Here is a 24,997-nt window from a genome sequence, read left to right on the forward strand (position 1 = left end):
ACTCTCAGACAAAAAACAACATAACCACAAAAACAAAATATATCACAGAGTCAGCAATTTCAATACAAAAGAAACTAAATATATTTATGCACTAATTATTTCTACTTGCAAATGTTTGACCAAGTTTCACGATGAGGCTGACACGCTGGGATTTCTACCATTGTTGCTGCTTGTCTGGAACAAGGTGTCCGTCGCTTAAAAGGTCCGCCAGAAAGTAATGACTCCAGCACTTTCTCGGGGTGGAACATTTATACTTTGTTGTCCAGTCGTTGTTAAAAGTCCGATTTTTGCAATTTATTTAAAAAAATGTCCAGGGTTGAATGAGTGGTCTTCTCCTATTCACCCAAGTGCTGCTTCACTGTGACACATATGCCTCGTTGTTGCCCCCTGTGGGGTGGCAGGAGTACTGCATACATAATAAACTCGAGTTTTAATGGTTTCATCAAGCCTGTTTGGTTGATGTTCGGCGGGCCGAATGAAAAGCTTTAGCGGGCAAGTTGAATAGAGCTTCTCTAGACCCTCTCGGCTAAACTAAAATGTTTTGGGGGGCACATTCCTAGAGCTATGAACTTCTCCATTCACTATTAGTCTTTTATATTCCATAGAACCAGCGTTACAGTGGACATGCAGCACTCTGCTGTTTTTAAGGACCTTCTGCAAAAAAGCCAGTCAAAGGTCATCTCTATGACAGCCCTCTTGTGTTTTTAGGAATCTGCTGCAAAAATCTCAGTTCCTTCCAAGTTTTTTTTTAACTAACCTCTCAGGCCACAAGTTGAATAGCCCAAATGATGAAAAAGAGAGGACCTAAAATAGATCCTTGAGGAACACCACCGGTATAATTAAAGAAGTTGAACAAATAACTACAGACTGCATCTGGAGTAAATAAGCTACAGCAACACCTTAGTTACATAAATCACAATAGTGCTGGGCGGTACACCGGTATTACAGTTAATACCGGTATATTTTAAAAATTGAGTAAATACCACCACACCAGTACCTTTTAATGTGCCTTTGTTACGGCTGTTTTCTCATCTGTGCGCCGGATGGGTGCAGCACAAGGCATTCCCTTTGGCTCAACCCCGCCCCTTGCGTGTTTACTAAGCATGTCTGACGCACAACGACGCAACACAACAAACTTTTCAAAATAATATGGCGGCTCCTGTGCCGACTTCTCGACTCCCGAGTGATGCAAGGCATTTGGCTTTTGGTGAGTGACTACAGCTTTATTTACAAATATACCAATTTGACCTTTGTAGCAACTTCATCACTAATCTCATCTGTTTATGTTGTTCAGTTTTTTTAGCGACTTAGCACAGCAGCTAGCGATAGCTCCTCTCTGCTGCCTGCTCGATGTGTCTGTTTAGCTACTCCTCAGCTTGAAAGTGCCTCTCTCAGGTAGCTCACGAGTAGTTTCAAACGGAAAAGTCAGCGGTACAGGCTCCATCTATCCCTGCGCACAAGCGTGAGGCTATAAACCTAAAGTTAATTAACAAAATTAACGAAAACTTCCTTGCCATAGTAACAGCTAACTAATTACTTTATAATAATAAGCAACACGTTACGTTACTACATACAACAAAAATAATCAGAGTACTCTCAACACTGGTTATAAAGCCAAAAAATACTTACGCAACCATAAGCACTTTGCACGTTTTGTTTAATATACCGGTATATATCCTACAAACCCCGTTTACATATGAGCTGGGAAATTATGTTAGATGTAAATATAAACGGAATACAATGATTTGCAAATCATTTTCAACCCATATTCAATTGAAACTGCTACAAAGACAACATATTTGATGTTCAAACTCATAAACTTAATTTTTTTTTTGCAAATAATAATCAACATAGAATTTCATGGCTGCAATACGTGCCAAAGTAGTTGGGAAAGGGCATGTTCACCACTGTGTTACATGGCCTTTCCTTTTAACAACACTCAGTAAACATTTGGGAACTGAGGAGACATATTTTTTAAGCTTCTCAGGTGGAATTCTTTCCCATTCTTGCTTGATGTACAGCTTAAGTTGTTCAACAGTCCGGGGGTCTCCGTTGTGGTATTTTGGGCTTCATAATGCACCACACATTTTCAATGGGAGACAGGTCTGGACTACATGCAGGCCAGTCTAGTACCAGCACTCTTTTACTATGAAGCCACGTTGATGTAACACATGGCTTGGCATTGTCTTGCTGAAATAAGCAGGGGCGTCCATGGTAACGTTGCTTGGATGGCAACATATGTTGCCCCAAAACCTGTATGTACCTTTCAGCATTAATGATGCATTCACAGATGTGTAAGTTACCCATGCCTTGGGCACTAATACACCCCCATACCATCACAGATGCTGGCTTTTCAACTTTGCGCCTATAACAATCCGGATGGTTCTTTTCCTCTTTGGTTCGGTGGACACGACGTCCACAGTTTCCAAAAACAATTTGAAATGTGGACTCGTCAGACCACAGAACACTTTTCCACTTTGTATCAGTCCATCTTAGATGAGCTCAGGCCCAGCGAAGCCGACGGCGTTTTTGGGTGTTGTTGATAAACGGTTTTCGCCTTGCATAGGAGAGTTTTAACTTGCACTTACAGATTTAGCGACCAACTGTAGTTACTGACAGTGGGTTTCTGAAGTGTTCCTGAGCCCATGTGGTGATATCCTTAACACACCGATGTCGCTTTTTGATGCAGTGCAGCCTGAGGGATCGAAGGTCATGGGTTTAACTGCTTACGTGCAGCGATTTCTCCAGATTCTCTGAACCCTTTGATGATATTACGGACCGTAGATGGTGAAATCCCTAAATTCCTTGCAATAGCTGGTTGAGAAAAGTTTTTCTTAAACTGTTCAACAATTTGCTCACGCATTTGTTGACAAAGTGGTGGCCCTCGCCCCATCCTTGTTTGTGAATGACTGAGCATTTAATGGAATCTACTTTTATATGCAATCATGGCACCCACCTGTTCCCAATTTGCCTGTTCACCTGTGGGATGTTCCAAATAAGAGTTTGATGAGCATTCCTCAACTTTATCAGTATTTATTGCCACCTTTCCCAACTTCTTTGTCACGTGTTGCTGGCATCAAATTCTAAAGTTAATGATTATTTGCAAAAAAAAAATGTTTTTATCAGTTTGAACATCAAATATGTTGTCTTTGTAGCATATTCAACAGAAAATGGGTTGAAAATGATTTGCAAATCATTATATTCCGTTTATATTTACATCTAACACAATTTCCCAAATCATATGGAAACGGGGTTTGTATATCACCATTTGGCCTAAAAATACTGGGATATCAGTTTTGGTCCAGCCCTAAATCACATTATGAAAAAAGTGTTTAACTGCCAAAAAAGGAGGACTTAAAGGGGTTCCTGAAGGAACACCTCCGTTACAGTATGTAAATAACCAGTTTGGCCACAGTGTTCTGTTTGCAAGCAAGGTTAAAATGTCAACGCAAGGACCTGCCAATGTGTTAATAACTGTGGTTCACTCTATAATATTTTTACAAATTTGCTGCAACACTTTTTATTGCACAAACTGAACGGGGGGCCGATATGGTGTCATTCTCAGGCTGGATTTGGCCGCCGGGGTCTTGCTTGCACAATAAAAAACTGAGAAATTGCCTAATGTGTCACCTTTAAGTGAAATAAATCAGAATGGCTTGCCTTGTGCTGGTCAATCAATGCACGCAGCGCATCCTCGTCATCGGGCAGGCTGCCATGGAAACGCAAACTCTGCTCAGCTTCAGCCAACCACTCCAGCAGGATGTGAACCGTAGAGTGAAACTCCTCAGCCTGGCACAGGGCCTGCTCCAGACGTGCCTGCTTGGACACCGAGAGGTTGCACACCGTCTCCCAGCGGGTGCTCAGCTCCTGCATCTGGGCTTTGATCCAGGAGGAATCATCGTGACTGCTGTCGATCAGATCCCGTGCCGAGCGTTTGAGGGCCTGGACGCTCACGGTCCTCTTTCCCAGCTCCTTCTGGAAACCCTGCGGAGGATCATTGGTGATGGTGAGACACGGTTAAAATGTGGAAACGCAAACAAAATTTGAGAAATTTGATCATGTTATTTTCCTATATAATGTTTGCACCCAACCAACCAACCCTTAGACACACACATTTGGCTTTCCTGTTACATAAAGGCACACATACAACTTGTTTTTCAATGGCGTCTGTGCTGGTGCAACAAAAAGCCATTTGTTGTGATGCTTTTGTTCTTGACAAAGTGCTATTGGAACATAAAGGCATCTGTTTTTCACACAACCAGGATGAATAAAACACTTTGACAAGGGGTGACCAGACTTTTTCCACTGAGGGCAGCAGACTGAAAGATCAAAAGTAAGAACAGATAAATATATGGATTTTTTTAAAAGAAAAAATGGTTTAGCTTTGGCGTCAACATTTCTACTTTTTCTTGTTAAATTACACTTGCTTTCTCTTTTATTCCACTTTGTATGTTTAAAAACAAAAATAAAAATATACAGTATTATTACAATCTTTTTGAATATAAAAAAAAAGAAGCTGCAAGCCGCAAATAGGCCCCGGGTCACACTCTGGACACCCCTGACATAGACCTTCAATGCAACGAAATTACAATACCAAGCCTATTTACTGGTCCGCCTTCTACATTACGGCTTAAGCTTCCTTCGTTTTCCGAGTGTGATACATGAAAATTCACGTTTTGAGATGGAAAATTAATAAAAAACAGACATATAATTGAGCAGAAGTTCAGACCTTGTGGGTGTCTATCAGGTTCAGAATCAGGTCGATGTCACCGTGAACCGGCTGGTCCTCAGCCAGCTGAGGCTCCACTCTGTACAGCCAGTCAATGAGAGCCTGCAGGGCATCTGTGAACTGGCCGGAGAACAGTAGCGCCTCTTCCAGCTTATTTTGCCTGCAGGAACATGTACCTTATTATCAACACTGCACCGGGTTGTGCAATAAATCGGAACTGAAACTGAAACTACAAATTAGGGTTGTACGGTATACCGGTACTAATAAAGTACTGCAATACTAATGAATTAAAAACAATACTAAACAGCCTTTGAAAAATACCGGTACATTTTTTTCACCTGAATGCTGACGTGTGGCGGTGACGTAATGTACAGAGCCGAGGCACATGTTGAGTGTACACAAAGCATACACAAAGCGCATATAAGCATAAACATTGTGAAGAAGAAGAATGGCAAAAACAGCAATTCTACTGGTTAATAAAGAAAGTGCATGAAGGGCAATATGGAGGTAATTGGCCTTCAAAACTAACAATAAATGTGAAGCTTTAAACATGGAAGCACCGCAAGCGCTGCAAGCTCTGCTTTAAAACATGCTTTGCCATTAACATTGTATTAACATTTTTGCTTCCAACTTAGGTAAGCATTTAAATAACAAGCATTTAGACCTGCACACGTAGTTTAAAGAGCAACAGCTAAAGTAGTTGACCTCCCCTGTTGTGCACATATAGATACGTAGACAGAAGCGCACACATTTGGTTAGCTTGTTGCCAATTATGTGCGTCGTCAAAACCGCCCACGTAGTGTAAACTAATGCAAGTGAAATTACTGAATTTTGTAACAAATTCCTACAATTTGTGTCGTATTCTAACAATTTGTGTTTTACCTGCTAGATGTGTTATCTTTGTAGACTTAGCCATTGTATTGTTTTTAGTATTTACTAATATTTTTATTTGTCTGAAAGCACAGATCATGAAGCATTTAATACAATGTCAATCAAACTTTCTTTTTTCTTCTAACCTAATTCTAGAGCTTATGATAGGCTATATGTAATATGTAAAATTGTCAATTGTTTTTGAGTGCAATAAGAAAGGCCCAACGTGTTTAATGCCTTTTAATTTTTATTTGATTCTTTTAAAATTATTATTTGAGTGTAATAAGAAACACATGTTTAATGTATTGTAAGATTTTTTGTTAAAATGAAGCCAATAGGGAAATCTTTTGTGGTCACCAAAGTATCAAAATACATTTTGGCACAAGTATCAAAATATTGGTATCAGGACAACCCTACTACAAATGGAAGAGGTGCAACAATAAATGAATGAGAAGTGAAAGAAGAGAAACCTGATCCTTACCTCTCTATGGACTTGCCACAAACAGTGTCCCATTTGTCTCTCAGCTCGCTCAGCATGTCGTCCAGTTTCTGATTATCATCCTGAAGCGAGGTTTTGTCCTTGAGTGCTCGACCGGTTCGTGTGGTTGTGTCATACACTGAGTGCTTACTGCCCAAAGCCTTCTGGAACTCCTGTAAATGAGAAAATCAATACTGAGAAAGAGAACAATTTGAAGTAGTTTTCTATTTTATTGCTATCTATCTAGCCTGCTAACTAACTATACATGCTTTGGGTTAAAGCGGGGCTTCGGAGAGGATTTTCTTCTTAATACAAACTGCATCTCAAAACCTACAGTATCTTAATCTGTGTGTGTGTGTGTGTGTGTGTGTGTGTGTATTCTGATAAGGAACATGGCATTCTGCATGGGAAACACAAAATGGGTCAAAACTCAAGAGCCACAGCTCCAAAGAGATTAAAAGTATCCCAAAGCATGGCCAGCCCAAATACATTTGCTCTATCCCGGTATTATGACAGGATTAACACAATCTGCCCTCACACAACTGCAGAGAGGATTAGGTAGCCTGCGATGCAATCAAAAGCATGACTAATGTATGCACTATACTGTAATTCATCTGAATAGGCTTTTTTTTGTGGGGGGGTTGTTGTGCGTTCCCACACCTCATTCATTCTGAGTCAAAGCACACACAATTTTGGTTTGTTAAACAGCTGCGTCATTATTTACATGTCTGAATATTGATTTTTTTTACATACCAATAAAAGACTAACAGCCTTACTGCTTACCTTGTGTTGCGACAGCTGTTTCTTGATTTTGTCTGGTTCGTTGGCGATTTCCACCTCAGAGTCCAGCGTCTTCTCAGATTCGTCCAACCATTCCACTAGTTTATTCCAGTTGTCATGGAACTGATGAAGGACAAAGAAGAAGAGCACAGTTAGAACCACACTTCTTGGAAAGACCGTAAATAGAGTACAAAAGGACCAGTTTAACAAAATGACCAGATCAACCTTCCGAGCACAAAGAATGAAAACTGAAATAACACTCAAACATAACAGACACTGGTGACACTTGTCACAGAGAATCCCGTAAAATCCAACCAAAACATCTGGGTTTAGCTAGATTAGCTAGAGATGGACATAACGTTGTTTTTCCAAGCATGGGAAGGAAGAAAGTGAGTGTGAAGGACAATGCTAAAAACAAGAAGCTGATGATATTGATTGAATTTAAAAAAAAAAAGAAATTCTGAAGCAGAATGAGTCAATAATGCCAGCCAAAGACATCAAAATATTAACTAAACAGTGGGCATTTTTCAATGAAAATATGGAAAAGCTGCTGATGTTGTGTTGGACGGAGAAGTAGCTGGAAGGAGATCAAATCCACTCTCCACGGTAGATACTGTACATTATTATTACATTAATTCATAAAACTACTGTAATTGTTCGTAGTACGTTCTATTGTATTGTTTGTATACAATATATCTTATCTGTTTTTGTTTATTTCAAACATGTATACAATCTCAGCATATTACATCACATATTACACATTTTCATTTCTCATTACAACATGTCCAAAAAGGAGTTGGATGAAGCAAAGCTTATTTAATCCTACCCCTTCCGACTTCATAACAACTTCCTATACATGTATTCATTCCTTATTCTCAAATTGTAATACAGTTTAAATCAATGCATTATAAATACCACGATTCACATATGAGACTAATAACTAATTAAAATAGAGACCAAGATGTTTATCAAATGTTTTCTTCATTGTACTTTGTAAACACTTACAGTTTGAATAGCCCCTTAAGATGGATCATATTAGTACATTGTTTGACTTATTTGCTTAATCCATTCTATAATTTAGTTCCACATACTGATATGCTGAAAGTTTTGTACGTACATACAAGTGTTTTAAATTTAAATTGGATTTTTCTTTTTTCTTAATTGATGTACCCTATTTTCTGCAATATAAGGCGCACTGGACTATAAGGTGCACCTTCAATGAATGGCCCATTTTAAAACTTTGTTCATATACAAGGCGCACCGCATTATAAGGCGCATAGAATAGACGCTACAGTAGAGGCTGGGGTTACGTTATGCATCCCGTAGTTGCGAGACCTGTTGTGGTTCAATATTGGTCCATATATAAGGCGCACCGGATTATAAGGCGCAATGTCAGCTTTTGAGAAAATTGGAGGTTTTTAGGTGCGCCTTATAGTGCGGAAAATACGGTACTTTCTTGGGTAGCAGGATATAGTTTGCTTTGCGAATAATTTTAGCTGTTTCCAAATGCACCAAATCATTGAATTTTAATGTTTTGGATTTGATAAATAAAGTGTTTGTATGTTCTCTTTATCCAACATTATGTATTATTCTACTGATCTTTTTTGTAACACCGTTAGTGAATGAAGCGCACATTTCTAGTTATGTCCCCATATTTCTACACAATATCTCAGCTATGGTAACAATAGCCGAGCACAGATTAAATTGATGTTAATTAATTTCACTGTGAAATGTTGATTTTAGTGTTTTGAATTAAGAACTCCGTCACAGAACAAATTAAGCTTGTAAATTATAAGTACAACAATTATTTTTTTTTTTTACCACAGATGGTGTTTTGAGGGATATTTTTCATGCATCATAAGGACAAAATTGGTATCTGAAAATATAGAATTTCTTCCTGATCCACACTTTCCTGTCATTATTTGATTTAGTATTAGTACAACAATAAATTTGCTCCGTCATTTATAATAAAAAGCCGATTAAAAGTCCCTTATTTTCACGGGAAATGTCCCATATGTTGATATGAAAATGTGACAGGTATAAACAAATCCCATTGAACTAATTATCCTGATGCCAGTAAAATCCACCACAATCATGTGTGTCCATAACAAACATGAACACACCCATGTGACCTGGAATGACTGCAAGTACCTGTTTGGCTCTCTTCCTGGCGTCGTCGAGCACACGCCCTCGCTCCACAGAGCGCTGCACCAGCTTCTCCCAGCGGCCTTGCACGCTGAGCAGCAGGTTCTTAATCAGAACCACATCCTGTTTCTGGCTGAAGTACTTCAAATGAGTGCCTGACTTGTCCAGCTCGATGATGTGATCCCTGTGGGAGTTGACCTCAGTCACAAACATCTGAAGACGTGAGACATGAGACAAGATGATATTAGTGGGTGAATTAGTGAAATTATCATTTATACCAGTGTGGTCCCCAACCACCGGGGACCGGTGCCGGTCCGTGACGCATTTGCTACCGGGCCGCACATCAACATTCATTCTGTGAATGCTCCAAAGCATTCACACAATTAATATGGTTTTCTACACCAAAATTCATTTATTTTTTCATTCAACTTCTTCTTCTTTTTCTTCTCCAGATTTTGGCGTGCTCTACCTTCCACTTTTTTCATCCGATTCAAACCATTCCAATCGCGGGTTTTCTCTTGACAAATTTCCAGATTTCCCAGAATTCCAGGTTTTCCGGGACATTTTTCCCGTTCAAAATTAATTGGCCATTTTTCAAACGTCCACCGTTTCCACATTTTTCAACCGATTCAAACCATTCCACCTTCAACATATTCCACACATCCTGGACAATGAAACTATAATTTTTTCAAGTTCAAAATTTCTTTTTTTTTCAAACCCTTTTTTGACCTTTTTTTCTGGCGACTACTCCTTCCACATTTTTCAACCCATTTCAACCGTCAACATTTCAACAGTCAAAACATTCCTCTTAATCAGAAAAAAAAACAAAGTGGTTTTTTGAACTGGAAAAATTCCCCGTTTTCCCGAAATTCCAGGAATCCCTTAGTACCATTTCTCAATTAAAAATGTTACTACTTCAACATTTCACGACCGATTTGAAAAATCACAACACCAACCATTTCAAGTCATTCAGAACATTCAAATTGTTTTGCATTTTCCAAAAAAATTCCCTCTTTTCCCGAAATCCCCAAATTTCCATGAAATTCCCATTAAAAAGAATGGGACATTTTTCAAAGTTCCACAACTCCCACTCAAACCGTTCCAACTCCAAAATATTCAGCCTGTTCAAGAATTGTGTGTTCCCTTTCAAAAACTGTAAAGAAAAATCCTGGATTTCCAAGAATTCTCAGTTTTTTGGGACATTTCAAATGAATTATCCATTGTTCACACCTCCACAATTCCTACATTTTTCAACCTATTCAAACCATTCCACCTTCAACATATTCCACTCATCCTGGACATTCAAACTAAGTATTTCTCAAGTTCCAAACCAAATTCCGGTTTTCCTGGAAATTCAAATGCTTTAACATTCAAAACATTCCAACATTCAAACTATTCTTACATTCATACTGCATTCTGTCAGCATTGGAGCATTCACATGCAATTCCTTCAAGAATTGCCTCATCTCGTTTATTTATAAACTACCGCATTTTCTCCGACTTACTGCAACTTTCAGATTGTAGCCAAAGGCTAATTTTTGTGCTGTTTTTATCTGCCACATGTAGAAAGCCGATCCGTGAAAATAATGCATACATTAAACCGGTCCCTGGTGGAAAAAAGGTTGGGGACCCCTGATTTAAACAATAGCATTCAGCAGCAACACACACACAATAGTTATAACTGCATTTAATTAATTGTATTTACTACCTTATGTTCATCAATTTGAAACAGGATAGTTTCCAGAATGAGCGAGGCGGGCGTCACCATGTTGAGCGTCTGCTCTGCCTGGGTCAGCCAGTTGATGAAATCCTGCAGAGAGTTGTGGAAATCGGTTGCTATCGTCAAGGCCTCCTCCAGTTTCACCTGTGGACATAAAACATAGTCATGGTCCACATACCTGCTGTGAAATAAACCAGCATCCTTTCAACATAGACATGGGTCCTCATGGCAAATGCAAGCCCTGTCTAACGAGGAAGTTAATATCTCTGTAAGGGCCAATGGTGAGGCCGATTCTGACGGGAATGGAATGGATTTTTAATTAGATGAGGGGAAAAACATCTGTTGGACCACTTGGCTCTACTAACGACATTACCAACCTGATGTTGTTTTATGCTGCATCTCCCTAATGTGTCAGAAGGAGTACTAAAAGTTGTCAGTTCTTTATTATATTATTAGAACACTTTGTTAGGCTGCAGAAGGCAATGTGATTCTGGGAACGGAACCAAAGTAAAGAGGAAGCAGAGCGTTTCAGAGAGAGGCCAGGCCATATTTGTCGCGAGCTAGAGAGAGAGACACTTATTAAAGGGTACGGTTTATCTATCCGTATATTTTCAGCAAAAAAGGAAGAATATGCAAAAAAAAAAAACATGTTTAGTTCTTTTATTGGTCATTTTAATAATGATAATATCAAAAATAAGAAGAACAATAATTGTTCATCCTCTAATTATTGTTATCAAAATAGTTACTGTATAAAGCATTTTACGTTTTCATGTTCCAGTTTCTTAATGAACACATGGTAATTTCACACTCAGCAGCTAAATAATGTTTAAAAAATATTATAGAAAAAGGTAGTAATCTTATAAACAATGAGGTAATACTATTGCCATAAAATAATATGACAATACCAGGGGTGCTGCAAAAAACTTGTTTTACATCCAATTCATAATTCTTATTTATTCTGATTCTAAATTGATTCACAATTTTGAGAAATCGATTTAAAAAAAAAATTTTGTGTGCCCATTTTCAGACTAACTCTCTGCACGTATACGTCAGCAGCCAGGAAGAGCTTTGGCAACCTCTTTTGAAAAATGTTTTATCATAATTTGTATACCAAACAAAATATTGTACAAATCAGTTTGAATCGAGGATCGATTTAGAATCTAATAAGTCTAATCATGAGTTGTTGTAAGATTGACATCCCTAGACAATGTATTGTTATTTAACAAAATACAAATGCTAAATATTTATACAGTATATTCATTTGCTATCATGACTAAAATTTGAAAACATTCCATATTGTATCTCCAAAACAGGTTTTTCTTTGATTGCATAATTGTATTAATTATTACCCTTATTTCATGCTATATATGCCAGTCTGCTTTATGTATTATTTTGCAACTCTATTTATTTTCCCTTTAGATCATTACAATTGATGCAAAAAATGTTTTGTCATTCATTTGTGTGTATAAACAAGAACACAGTGATGGATCCATACCTTCCTTTCAGCAACTTTGGCCTCTGCTGCTTCCCACTTGTCCTTCAGGTTGGCGAGGTCCTGCTCTGCATTGCTGTCAGGACCCTCAGGGGTCAGGGTGAGCAGCTGTTGACCTTTGGCCAACAGCTCCTGGTACAGCTCCTCCTTTACCTCGAAGGCAGAACACAACTCCTGCGAGGTGACATGGGGCAACAGTTAAAAATATATATTCGTGTTTGAGAATGTTCCTACAAACATTTAAACAGAAGGTTTCTACTTTGATAAGTAATCTTAATTTCCTTGCAGTGAAAGAAGTAAAAGACCAATGGGTGGAAAACGTTCCTATAGTCAGTCTAGAGTCATGTTGTGCAGGGGCAACCAAACACATGTGATTTAATTTCCACACTTCAGCAAAAAAAACAAAAAAAAAACACAGGGAAGACACGGCCCGTCTCCTCACGACCCTACCATCTGCACGTGTGCACCCTCTCGCATTGTTAAACACGTACCAGATGGGCGTTAAGCTGCTCGCGGGCCGTGTCTGGTAAGCCTCCTACAGCCTTTGATGCCAACAGCTGACGTTCTGTGTCTTTCAGCCATTGCAGCAAATCGTCCACCTCACCATGGAAACCCTGGGCCTGCAGCACAATACCAGCTGAGTCAGACAAAAGGTGTCACACACACAGACACACACACACTCATTGTTTGGAGGCTCCAAGGGGAGAGGTTCCTGTTTCTTGTATTCATTCATTTCTCTAGAAAAGTGGCTTTGACATATTTAGTTGCACATGTGAACATGTTGAGCGGCGTTGATTAAGACCATTTCTGCACATATTGTGTTAGCCAAACATTCACACCAATGATATATGTTTCCATTCCATTTTACTCATGCATAACCGAAAAGTATAAACACAAATTAACACCCAATTGTATGCCTTATTAAGAATATAATGGAACTTTTCTTCCCAAAAGTCCAAGGTGAGCTCATTAATAGGAAAACAAGTCATAATGTAATGACATTCCTGGAAGATCATAGCACTTATTGGAGAGTTAAACTACTGTTTATTGGTCTGATGTCATTTCATGCCATTATTATGGTAGCAGGGGATTGCTATGATATACAAACGTACTTTGATGCATTTACAGTACTGAAATACTAGATTAAAAGCAATTTACTTTTACTTCACACATTTGAGTATAGCTGTGTTGCATACGGCATCACATTAGTTTTTCTTTTTTGCGGCCTAATTGACAAAATGGTCAAGCAGCTAAAGCGTAGCATTAAAACAAGTGAGTGTAGAGTTTGATCAGAAAATGCTGTATTGCTGTTCTGTTCTTGGGTGTTCCAGTCGTTCAAATAGAGAGATAGGAAACAGCTTTCATAGAGTCCCAAAAAAAGTGGCTCATAAAGGTAATAAAGTCAGGAAAAAACAAAAGTGCGTCAAAGGAAATGGCTCTTAAAAATATTACTTTCGTCATCTTGTGGAATACAATCAAACCACTCGTGTCTGCAGCGATCACTTTGTAAAATGTTTGTTAGAACATTTAATGTGTTTGAGAAACTTTCTGAGATGCAATACAGTTTATTCTCTACTATATGAGTAGTGTTTTATAGCAGAACTAAACATAAAGAAAGGACAAGAGATCCTCGTAATAAATATTGTGATTGTTGGTCCAATTCACCGTATTTTCGTTGCCCATTTTCATAAGAGAAACTAAAAGCTTAGTTGTTGTTGTGCAGGAAAGCCAATAGCTTTTTTTGACACAGATGATCACATTAGAGTGTCTTTAGTGTTATTTGTTAGCATCAAGAAAATATCCTTAACAGTATTAATAAACGAGATGAATAAATATCTTGCTCAGCAGCATATACTGAATCTTGATATCGCTAGCAAACATTGCTGAACAACAGGGACATATACAGCTTAATAATGAGAAAACATGAACTTCACATTATAAAAACAACTGCAGACATGAATTTTAGATGAGACTAATATTTGTTGCAGGAAATCAACTGCAAACAAACTTATAATTTTTCTCATTAGCGTCACGATCACAGCAGCACGGCACTCTTGATGTCAATCAAATACGTTACTCAGCGCTGCACGAATAAATCCAACTGTGTCTTTCACGGATTAATGTTTGATTTTCTTCTCTAAACACCGTATGTGTCAAAGGAAGTAAGGTTGTAGGGGGCAGTAACGCCTTGCAGATGATAAATGGATTAAATCATTAAAAATATATTTTTTCTTAAGAGTGTAAAAATCTACTCCATCCCATTTTAAATGTTTTTTTTAATCGTGTATATATTTGCCTCTAAACCTTTCAAAGTACGCTCAAATCTGCACTGATTCCGGGTATTTCCTGAAACCCGGAAATGCCCGGAGGTGCCTCGAGGACACGTGATTGCAACCCAGCTATACCTTAATCTGGATGCGAGATCAATACCTCTCCATCTAATAGAAAGATCAAGCTTGTCTGTCATATCTTTTTTATATACCTGCACAAGAGCACTTTCCAACTGGTGCTTCATCTGTTCCGTCTTTTCCAGGATGGCTTTCCAGCGCTGGTTGAGGTTTTCCAGTTTGCTACTGAGACAAGAGGCTTCCTCTCCTGCGCTTGATTGCACCAGCTCATTGCCTGCTTTGTTCACCGTCTCGACTGTCGATTTGTGAGCCAATACATCAATTTGGAGGACCTGAGGAGATACCAAAGGTGGGGAATCAACACCTACATACAGACAGTTTTACTGTATAGTCATTAACAGCAGTAAAAAAAAGGACTACTCTTACATGATGCTTGGCCAGTTCGATCTCAATGGCTTTGGGGTCTCCACCAGTCTTTCTCTGCTCATTAAGCATATCCTCAGTGTGGCTCATCCAGGCCAGCAGCTCGTCCAGTGCATGCTGGAACTGGCCCAGGGCAAGAAGGCCTCCCTCCAGTTTATGCTGAAGTATACAGAAAACATATTAGGATGATGCACAGAGAAAGAGACTAGACTTTGAAATATTGTGTTTGTACCTGTCGGCTGATAATCTTCTCATCCAGGTTACTCCAGAGCATCTTGAGCTCTGTCATTGGCTCCTGGATGGTGCAGCGATCTGCCTCCTCCGTCACCTTCTTCAGTAGGAGGCCCGCCTGGTGGTTCAGACGCTCCATCTCAATCTGAAGATGGTACGCCTCCACTTTGAACTCCTAACACACAGAACAAAAAGTCACATTGCAATTAATTCCGTCAAATTAGTATATTTTTTAATCAAATTAGTCACACATTTGAATTTGGATTTATCATGGTTAATCAAAGGTTATTACTCGAATGCATGTACCGTATTTTCCGCACTATAAGGCGCACCGGATTATAAGGCGCACCTTCAATGAATGGCCTATTTTAAAACGTTGTTCATATATAAGGCGCACCTCATTATAAGGCGCATAGAATAGACGCCACAGTAGAGGCTGGGGTTACGTTATGCATCCCGAAGTTGCGAGACCTGTTGTGGCTCAATATTGGTCCATATATAAGGCGCACCGGATTATAAGGCGCACTGTCAGCTTTTGAGAAAATTTGAGGTTTTTAGGTGCGCCTTATAGTGCGGAAAATACGGTAATTTATTTGTTCAAAACGTGCTAGCAGTTTTATCAAGGCCATACACCGTCTAAGTGTATTTTGGAGCTAAATTTGACAGCGAGCACACCGGGTAACAATTCACAGTTAAAGGAGCATGTGCGGTCAAAAAAAAGTAATCTGTATTCATATGTAATTAATTTTTTTTGTTATTAATCACATGAGTTAACTTGTAATTTTTTACCTCCCCAATTGAAATATAAATTTTAATAATTCACAAACGCTTCCATTCAATTAGCCCAAGAGTCTCCTATAGTCCCCGGGTGAGTGGTCTACAAAATCAAAATAAATAAGAAATGAAGACCATGACTATAATTAGAGAATAAGAGCAAACAACAATGCCATGGAGACAGACAAAAACAAATTGATTGTGATTATCTGCCCATGTTTAATATGGATGTACCTTGAGCTCGACAATCTGCTGCTTGACAGTTTCCAGGTCTGTGCCCACAGGTGACATGGAGTCCAGTTTGCTGTCCAGGATATCCACCCAGTCAAACATGCCCTGTGTGCAAGGCAGAAGCGCTCATTGTTACACGAAGACACGTTTTGCACAAATGTAGCATTTTACATAAAGCACCATTTACTTAATGTTTAGAAACAAATGCATATGAAAAAACATCCTGAAACACAATTAAAAATGAAAAAATAAACCCCATGCTATCATTTTAGAGGAATGTAAAATGTTTTTATGATTCGTCATTTTAAAGCGATGGTGTGGAGGAACACTAAATTTATGCGGGGGGGCACTTATATAGCAGAGCAGCATGGGTGGTTTTGCAATTAATCGGACCCTCATAAAATAGTTGTATCAGTGCAGCAGACAGTGACAAATGGCTTTGTAACCTGTGGTTTCAAGCAAAGGCCTTGAAAACAGTCTCCTTCTTTGTGTGTATTTATTAACTTTCAAAGCTAGAAAAATGGATTTCTATCAGTTTGCACAAAAACAAGGACAAATGTTAATCTTCGCTTCTGGAGCAAATTCAAATTGCATAGGTTGCAAACGGCTGGGCATGTTTTCATTTCAGTTTGAACTCAATAAATTACGGACTATAAATGGTGCGGCTAATTTATGGATTTTTATTTGCTAACAGCCATAATGTTTTGTATTAAATAGTTTTCACTAAACCCAAGCACAGACATTGCAATGATGTTATTGTTTGCGCTCCAGCTGGTGCCATCTTTTGGACGAGTTTGTTCACTGCAGGTATTGTGGGTTGAAAATGTACTTCCTGTTTTGAGGCCTTGAACCGGAATTATAACCGTCCATAGCGTTCCTACTCAAAAGGATTCTTTATTCATCACTCCAAGCAACGTCTGTAGGAGTTTTTTTGTGCATATTTGTACCTGCTATCGTAATGTAATGAAGCTAGCGTCGTTAGCATTAGCTAATATGCTAGCATGTATACAAGTGCCTATGTTAGGGTTATTTATTTACAATGGCCTTCTTTGTGTATTGTTTCAGTTTTACAAATTCCTTAGCAAATTCACCAAAATGTCCCTGTGGAGTTATTGAGTTTGTTTATCTGATTGGAGAGCTAGCTTTCGCAGCTTGTGTCCTTGATGATGACTTCTGTTTTGTTTGATCAGCCCTTTTACTGCTGTGTTATAGGCACCGTTTGGAAACAATTAAGGCATGTAAATAAACATTTACAAAATCTTTCTGTGTAAATAACTTATTTCACAACGTACTGTATGTATCTGCGGCTTATAGTCCGGTGTGGCTAATATATGGGGGAAAAATGTTTTTCTAAAATTTAGTGGGTGTGTCTTAGTGGGTGTTGCTCTATAGTCCTGAAAATACAGTAATTGAGTTGTCCCCTTCAAATACAAGTACTTTTATGAACACAAAATATAAATCTGCTGTGTGTGTTTTGCACACAAAAATCTACATTTGTAATTTCAATGTAACCAGATGGGATGTTTTGTAATTGACATCGTTCTTTCAGTTTATGGTTTTATAGACTATCAATCAACACACCTGCAGGCCATCCTGGAATTGCACCGCATCCTGCATGGCCTCCTCCAGCCTCTCAACTCGCTCTTTCCATGTCTTATCGAGATTTTCCCATGCTGAGTTCACCTGAAGGAATCATTCATTTTACATGAGTCACATGAGTTCCACACGTTTATAATGTAAAAGGGGATTTTGAAGGGAATTTGTCACCTCATCAATACTTTTCCTTATAACAGGTTTGTCAGGCTCTCCACAGGCAGTCATGAGCTCACCTCCCTGGTTTCGAACTGAATCTAGTTCCTCTTGAAGCCCCTCAATCTCCTCCTTAAATCCCTGCAGCGATAAAAAAGGACGTGTTAAACCTGCAAAAAGCTTTCTTGTTCTCATTTATCTCACAACTCCACCTCCGCAAACTCCTGCTGCTGCTTGACAACCGAGGGATCTACTCCAGGCTCCTCCAGTTCTCTCAGCAGGTCCTGGCTGTCCTTGATGGTGACGATCAAAGCGCAGTGATCAAACCAGAACCTTTCAGCAAGGTCCATCACGTCCAAGAGCTTGGCCTCCCGCTCCTCCAACAAGGCTTGGATGTCGGTCCACAGGAAGACCATCTGGTCCAATTTGTCTTGTACAGCTTGTGGGGGGGAGGAGACAATCAATGAAAAGGCAAAACGTGACAACATAAGGGAGGTTTTACACATAAACAGTATGATTATTGTATCATACCTTTGGCAGATAAGTCCCGGTCTGCACCTTCTGACCGTGCAATCATCTCTTGGCCTCGTTGTTTCAGGGTCTCAAAGGAAGGCTGCAGTTTCTCCAGGTCCATGCTGACACATTTATTCTCCGTTATCTGCTCCTTGATTTTTTCCACCTCCACCGAGATGGAGGGAGGCTGTCGCAGGCGCTCTGCAATCCGCTCCAGAGTTTCTAGCATGGGGTCGATTTTATCATGGAACTGAGATGGAAGAACAAAAGAGGTGCTTTAGTCATTGATGCAACAGAATTAGTGAACTTGGAAAACTAGACAATGCATACCGAAAAAATGTCCAAATGCAACCTTTTAACTAACATATGCTATATTTTGTCAATATATTTTGAAAAATGTGACAGGCCTAAACAGGACACCTAAAAAACTTTTTAAAAGTGGTCATCACATAAACCAGACTTCTGAATTGCTGATATGTCGAAATGTGTGTCTCTGGATTGTGAAATTACATACCCATGCCATTTGTATGTAGCCTGCTGCCTATTTGTCCAAATACAAATTCTCTAATGAATAGTTTAAACTTTTGTGACATCACTAATTTACACGGAGCTTCTCCACCCTAAACAAAGATCTGAAATTGTCTTTTCCCGCAAGAGACGACAAAGAACAACTATCAAGTGTAAAGTGGTGTTTACACATTGTCGGTTTGGATGGCCGTTAATGTAATTCCACAAACCGCCATGAACCGTGTCTTAACGATGGCAGAAAGCCTTTTTCAACACGTTTTGAACATGGTGCCAACGCAGATTGACGGTATATATGAAGATATATATATATATATATGTATATATATATACATATATATATATATGTATATATATATATATATATATATATATATATATATATATATATATATATATATATATATATATATATATATATATATATATATATATATATATATATACATATATACACAGTACAGGCCAAAAGTTTGAACACACCTTCTCATTCAATGAGTTTTCTTTATTTTCATGACTATTTACATTGTAGATTGTCACTGAAGGCATCAAAACTATGAATGAACACATGTGGAGTTATGTACTTAACAAAAAAGGTGAAATAACTGAAAACTTGTTCTATAATCTAATTCTTCAAAATAGCCACCCTTTGCTCTGATTACTGTTGTGCGCACTCTTGGCATTCTCTCGATGAGCTTCAAGAGGTAGTCACCTGAAAGGGTTTTCACTTCACAGGTGTCATCGTTTTGATGCCTTCAGTGACATTCTACAAGGTGAATAGTCATGGAAATAAAGAAAACGCATGAGAAGGCGTGTCCAAACTTTTGGCCTGTACTGTGTATATATATATATAAGAAAAATGAAATACTTTAATTTCACAGTGTTCACTTAGTTAACGAAAAAACAGTCCACAGTAACAAAGTACAGTAACAAATTAAATAGCTGTTCCGATTGCCGCGCTTGACTTCGAGGATTAACCGCTATCATTGTTTGGCCGCAAATTGCGCCCAGTGAACGATAGTGTAGCAATATTGTTGTACGGGTGGAAATCGTGAGAGATTTGTGAGAATGGCGAAGACTATTGGAAGCCTGCGATTCTTCCGTGTTTAATTCCGCCACTTCCATATAATTACCGTTTTCACGGAAAGTGTTACTGGTGGATTATGGCAGTAGTAATCAACATATTATCATTGATCTTGTGGTGCAAGTACAGAGGGTGACATTCTTTACACAGCTAAAGGCATTTTGAAAACAGCCCACTTCGAACCGCCAAGACCACCACGGAAAAGTGTATATGTTTAATTCTTATGTTAAGTCCCCATGGTTCTCAGAGTTAATGGTGGATGAGTGATGGATTGTATGTCTTTGGCAGAGCATGGTAAATTGCTGAACAGCCATCTAAACTGGCAACCAGTGAACGCACCTAAAGCCAAAAGCTAGGCAGCGCTGAAGTATTGTTGGATGCACACATTATCACACATAATTACATCACCTGTTAGACAAATGCGAAGTGGCTCATTTGCATTACAAGCCCGTAAAACCGGCTGCTCTGAGCAGGGTTGTTTAGAGTATGTTATTAAGCTTTGTAATAGGACAACTAGGAACTGTTTGCATAATATCCTCCTTTACAATAAATGAGCTGAGAACATAAAAAAATGTCTCTTCACCTGAGTGGATTTAGAGATGGCCTCGTCCAAAATAGCAGCTCTCTGTTTGACATCGGCCTTCAGTTGTGTGTATAGCTGCTCAGCCGTGGTGTACTTCTCTCTAATGGGTATCCCTTCTTCTGGGCTCAGTTCCAGTAACTGAGGTCCGGTCTTATTCATCTTGTCGATGTGTGGCTTGTGCTCGGCAATTAGCTCTCGCATTTGCTGTAGAGGAAATAAATGTCATTTTTGTTAAACAAATGACAACGCTTTTCAATTGAGGTTCGGTCTGCAGCTTCTGTGTCTTTGCTGACCCTGAGCTCCTCTTGCTGTTGTCTCAAGGTATCGTACTCGATGGCGGGCGGGGGAAGCTGGTTGAAGGTGGTCAGGGTCTCCTGAAGCCATGGTGACAACTCTTCGTAGGTTTCCCAGAACTGGCTTGCTAGATTCTGAGCTCGCTCTAGCTGCAGAGAGCGCTCTGAGTTCAGCTGACTTACAGCACCGTACTTCTCCACGAGAGTCTTGGTCTTGGTCTGACACAAGACAATGTTATAAAAGGTGGAAGACAACAGTACAAATGACAACCAAATTATATATTTGTTCACCTTTAAGAGCTCTTTTTCCTCTGACTTTTTGCTGCTCATCATGGCCGTTCCTGTTTTTACAATCTCATCCACAGCATCTTTGTGCCTCATGATGTCCATAGAGAAGATCTGGAAAAGATGGTAGAAGGAGTTAGTCAGACCAAACCAAAACACACACACTGAGCCAATAGGGGATGTCAAAGGCTGACCTTCTGTGCTTGGAGCTGGGCTGTGGTTTGATCTTGTCCCAGTTTAATCTCCCCCATGGACAACAACTTCTTCTCAGCATCCGCCAGCCAGGCCAGTTCCGAGTCTGCTGCTTGCTCAAACTGGAAACAAAAAAGATCAGACAACTTTAGGAGGTCAAATGAGGAAAAAACACGTATTCATTCATTCTGTTCTCTGGCTCACCTGCTGCGATTTGAGTATGTCGGCGTTAATCCGGTCGACCTGCTGAGTAATGCTGTCACAGATGGCTCGGTAACGCTCATTGTCTTCTGTCACCAGCTTGTCAAGACCTTCTCGGGTGTGCCAGGGGATGAGATCCAGGAGGGAACCGCTCAACTCATTCAACTTGTCGACTACACCTTTTTGGTCTTTGGTCTCCTTCAGCAAGGCCTGGACAAAAAAGTACAAGTTACATCTGGACGAATCAAAACAAGTATTTTCTTATGAATCAAACATCTTAAAACATTGTTATGATGTAATCTCTATACTATTCAATCGTACATTATGATGGATTGCTATGATATGCTGTGTAATGCATTACTTTCCAAAAGTCCTAAATTTGGAGTTCACCTACAATTTCCTTGAAAAATATGCCACAAACGTCAAACAAAACTGGACTTCATCAAATCTCCTGGGACTCCTGCTGAGTGAGCAACTAAATAATTAACTTCACAAGTATTTTGCTTTTTCTACTGATTGCTTTTTTTTTTTTTTAGGTTACATTATTAGTACAAGTATTTTTTCTTTTTTTCGCAGCCAGCAAGATCAAGATATCCATTAACATACAGGAAAAATACAGACGTAGCATAGAAAGGACACAACAAGAAATAATAACGATCAGCCAGGGGTGTCAAACTTCTTTTATTGAGGGCCAAATCCCAGTTATTGCTGCCCTCTTAGGGCCATTGAAAATAAATACTGAATTTATATGAATACAAATGTATAACTGCCTTATGATATTATTATGCAACTGCATATGCATTTGATTATTATGTTGATTATTATGTTGATTATTATGCATTTTACTAACAAAATGATGGATAACTTGTTTTTTGAATCAGAAGTCATGTTGACAAGCATAATATATGTATTTATTTATATATTTATTTATTGATATATATTTATGCTAACAGGAAATGCTTGGAATATTTTGTTACATTATCAGAAAATAATAACATTTAAAATATTTCTGTTGTATATTTTTTCTCAAAATCAACTACATTCAAAAATAAATATGAATTGCTTTAATGACGCACATCATTCCTAGGCTTTTGCGGGCCATACAAAATGATGTGGAGGTTCCAGATTTGGCCCCCAGGCCTTGAATCTGATACTTCAACAATAAAAACAGGTATATGAATAAATAATAATAAAAAATAAAATGATAACTGCATCAAAGGTCCTTCAAACAATGACAACATGTAAAAAATTATGCATCATTAAGACATGTTTCACTTTTTTTTTAAACTAAACTAATCATTTACTTTTTATTTAGGTGTATTGCTTAATGCCTCTCTATACTTGAATGACTAATACAACATACATCATACAATATTCATTAAGAAATCCTCTGTAAACAACATTAAACATTTTTAGTTTACGACTTCATATTTTACTCAAAAAAGTTATTATCAAGCAGTTAACTTATCTCTATACTTGGGTGATGGATAAACATTAAATGTTAAAATATTGATGAATAAATCACCAATATGTAAATATTACATTATGTTATATTTTATATTGCTACTATGGTACATTTTAGTGTACTTTATACCTTTTGTTTTCGCCCTCTTTTTGTGCCCTTGTGTGCATTATCCTTTCCATTCTTATCCTTTCCATCCTTTGTAACTGAGCTACTGTGTGGAATAATTTCCCTTGTGGATGAATAAAGTTTGTCTAAGTCTAAGTCTAAACAGTTAAAAAGACATATTTTACCCTGTTTTTGTTTTATTCTGTAGTTAGTTCAACTTAATTGTTGTTGGATATTATTTGTAGCCTCTATCGTTACGTTACCGTCTTACCTTTTGCATGTTTTGGGCCTGAGTGAGCTGCTCGCCGACTGGTTCTCGATCCATATAGGAAGTAACCTGAGCCTCGGCCTTCACCATCCAGGAACTCAGTTCCTCATGGGTATGCAGCAGCTTGCTGGAGAGACTCAAAACACGCTCCAGTGTGTTCATAACATTGCCGCTCATGGAAGTGATCTCAGCATACTTTGTTTTTATTCCATCCAGTTTGCCTTGGATAACAACCACCTCATCACCTGCAAATACCAATAAATAAAAAGCAGGGTTTAACTTTAAAAGCTTTGTTGGCTTACGGATGTGCAATAAAAGGATGTCATGCCTGTTGTTTGCTTCAAAAGCTCCATCCCATTGAACAGAGCTTGGTCTACATTCTTTTTCCTCAATTCAATATCACTTTGTAAAGCCTAAAAGGAAATACACAATGTTAGAGAGTGAAAAGAAACATGTCCTTGTAGGTGAAAAAATTAATAATAAAGAAAATAAATCAACTGAGACATGATTGACTTCACAGAAATGACAAAATGATGCCAGGCCTTGGGAGGAGTGTGTACCCGTTGTTCTGCCATCTGCCTTTCAAGGGTGTCTATGAGGTAGTCCTCCACGGATACCTCGCTCAGCCGTGCATGCGCCTCGCTGAGCCAGTTCATGAGCGCCACCTCGTCCTCCCCAAAGAGCTGAGCGTTGGCCAGGGCCTGCTGCAGCATCTCGGCTTTCCTCCTGCAGCGTTCCTGCAGTTCGATGTAAGCGGCCTGCGTGGCGTCCAGCTTGGACTGAACAAAGTCCTTGTCGTCTGCTGAGCTCACAGCTTTGAGCGTTTGACCCAGACTAACGGCCTGAAACAGGTCTTTACTTCGACTCATAATTGCCTCCTCTAAGGCCTGAGCAGGGGATGGGAATCAAGACGACACCAACAGAAAGGACAAACAGAAAAACAACTGAAATTGAATGGGAACTTAAAAAAATGAAAAGGCAAACAACTTAAAAGACAGGGTGGATGAAGAACTTCAAGGATGGTGCGCCGATGATGACACAGATGTGATAGATTACCTTATGATGAGAGATCTGATCTTCCAGCTTTGACGTTTCGGTGCCGATTGGTTCAGAGTTGGAAAGGCGTTTCTCTGTGGCGGCAAGCCAGTCGCTCAGGGGCTCCAAGGTCTCGTGGAACTGCTGAGTGACCACCAAAATGCTTTGCAGTTGCTTATTCCTGACACATAAGACACAAAAGAATGTTATCATTACTGAGATAAAAAAAAATAAGCGCTAATGTTTATAAAGTATACTGTATATTTTAACCTGTATCATAATTTGGAGTGCATGAGAAAGTGTAAAAGAAAGGTGGTTCCTCAACAAATTAAAAATGACATAATAATTAGACGGGGATAAGTTGATTGGCAACACTAAATTGGCCCTAGTGTGTGGATGTGAGTGTGAATGTTGTCTGTCTATCTGTGTTGGCCCTGCGATGAGGTGGCGACTTGTCCAGGGTGTACCCCGCCTTCCGC

General features: G+C 39.0%; 1 protein-coding gene across 1 annotated transcript in view; it reads right to left on the reverse strand.

Moving 5' to 3' along the window:
* The window catches only part of dst (dystonin), a 245,852-nt gene that overhangs the window by 19,270 nt on the left and 201,585 nt on the right, over positions 1-24,997 (reverse strand). The window contains exons 60-84 of the mRNA XM_061958270.2: positions 24,540-24,699; positions 24,044-24,370; positions 23,812-23,896; positions 23,487-23,728; positions 21,649-21,855; positions 21,447-21,566; positions 21,259-21,366; positions 20,968-21,186; positions 20,675-20,878; positions 18,501-18,732; positions 18,182-18,408; positions 17,988-18,110; positions 17,802-17,903; positions 16,224-16,325; positions 15,217-15,390; positions 14,988-15,143; positions 14,696-14,893; positions 12,705-12,833; positions 12,217-12,387; positions 10,710-10,865; positions 9,009-9,215; positions 6,861-6,980; positions 6,081-6,250; positions 4,730-4,889; positions 3,661-3,984 (exon numbers count right to left, since the gene is read on the reverse strand). Coding sequence (XP_061814254.1) covers positions 3,661-3,984; positions 4,730-4,889; positions 6,081-6,250; positions 6,861-6,980; positions 9,009-9,215; positions 10,710-10,865; positions 12,217-12,387; positions 12,705-12,833; positions 14,696-14,893; positions 14,988-15,143; positions 15,217-15,390; positions 16,224-16,325; positions 17,802-17,903; positions 17,988-18,110; positions 18,182-18,408; positions 18,501-18,732; positions 20,675-20,878; positions 20,968-21,186; positions 21,259-21,366; positions 21,447-21,566; positions 21,649-21,855; positions 23,487-23,728; positions 23,812-23,896; positions 24,044-24,370; positions 24,540-24,699 — 4,423 coding nt within the window. The remainder of the gene's footprint in view (positions 1-3,660; positions 3,985-4,729; positions 4,890-6,080; positions 6,251-6,860; positions 6,981-9,008; positions 9,216-10,709; positions 10,866-12,216; positions 12,388-12,704; positions 12,834-14,695; positions 14,894-14,987; positions 15,144-15,216; positions 15,391-16,223; positions 16,326-17,801; positions 17,904-17,987; positions 18,111-18,181; positions 18,409-18,500; positions 18,733-20,674; positions 20,879-20,967; positions 21,187-21,258; positions 21,367-21,446; positions 21,567-21,648; positions 21,856-23,486; positions 23,729-23,811; positions 23,897-24,043; positions 24,371-24,539; positions 24,700-24,997) is intronic.

The sequence above is a fragment of the Nerophis lumbriciformis genome, linkage group LG02, assembly GCF_033978685.3.
Source record: "Nerophis lumbriciformis linkage group LG02, RoL_Nlum_v2.1, whole genome shotgun sequence".
Lineage (NCBI taxonomy): Eukaryota > Metazoa > Chordata > Actinopteri > Syngnathiformes > Syngnathidae > Nerophis > Nerophis lumbriciformis.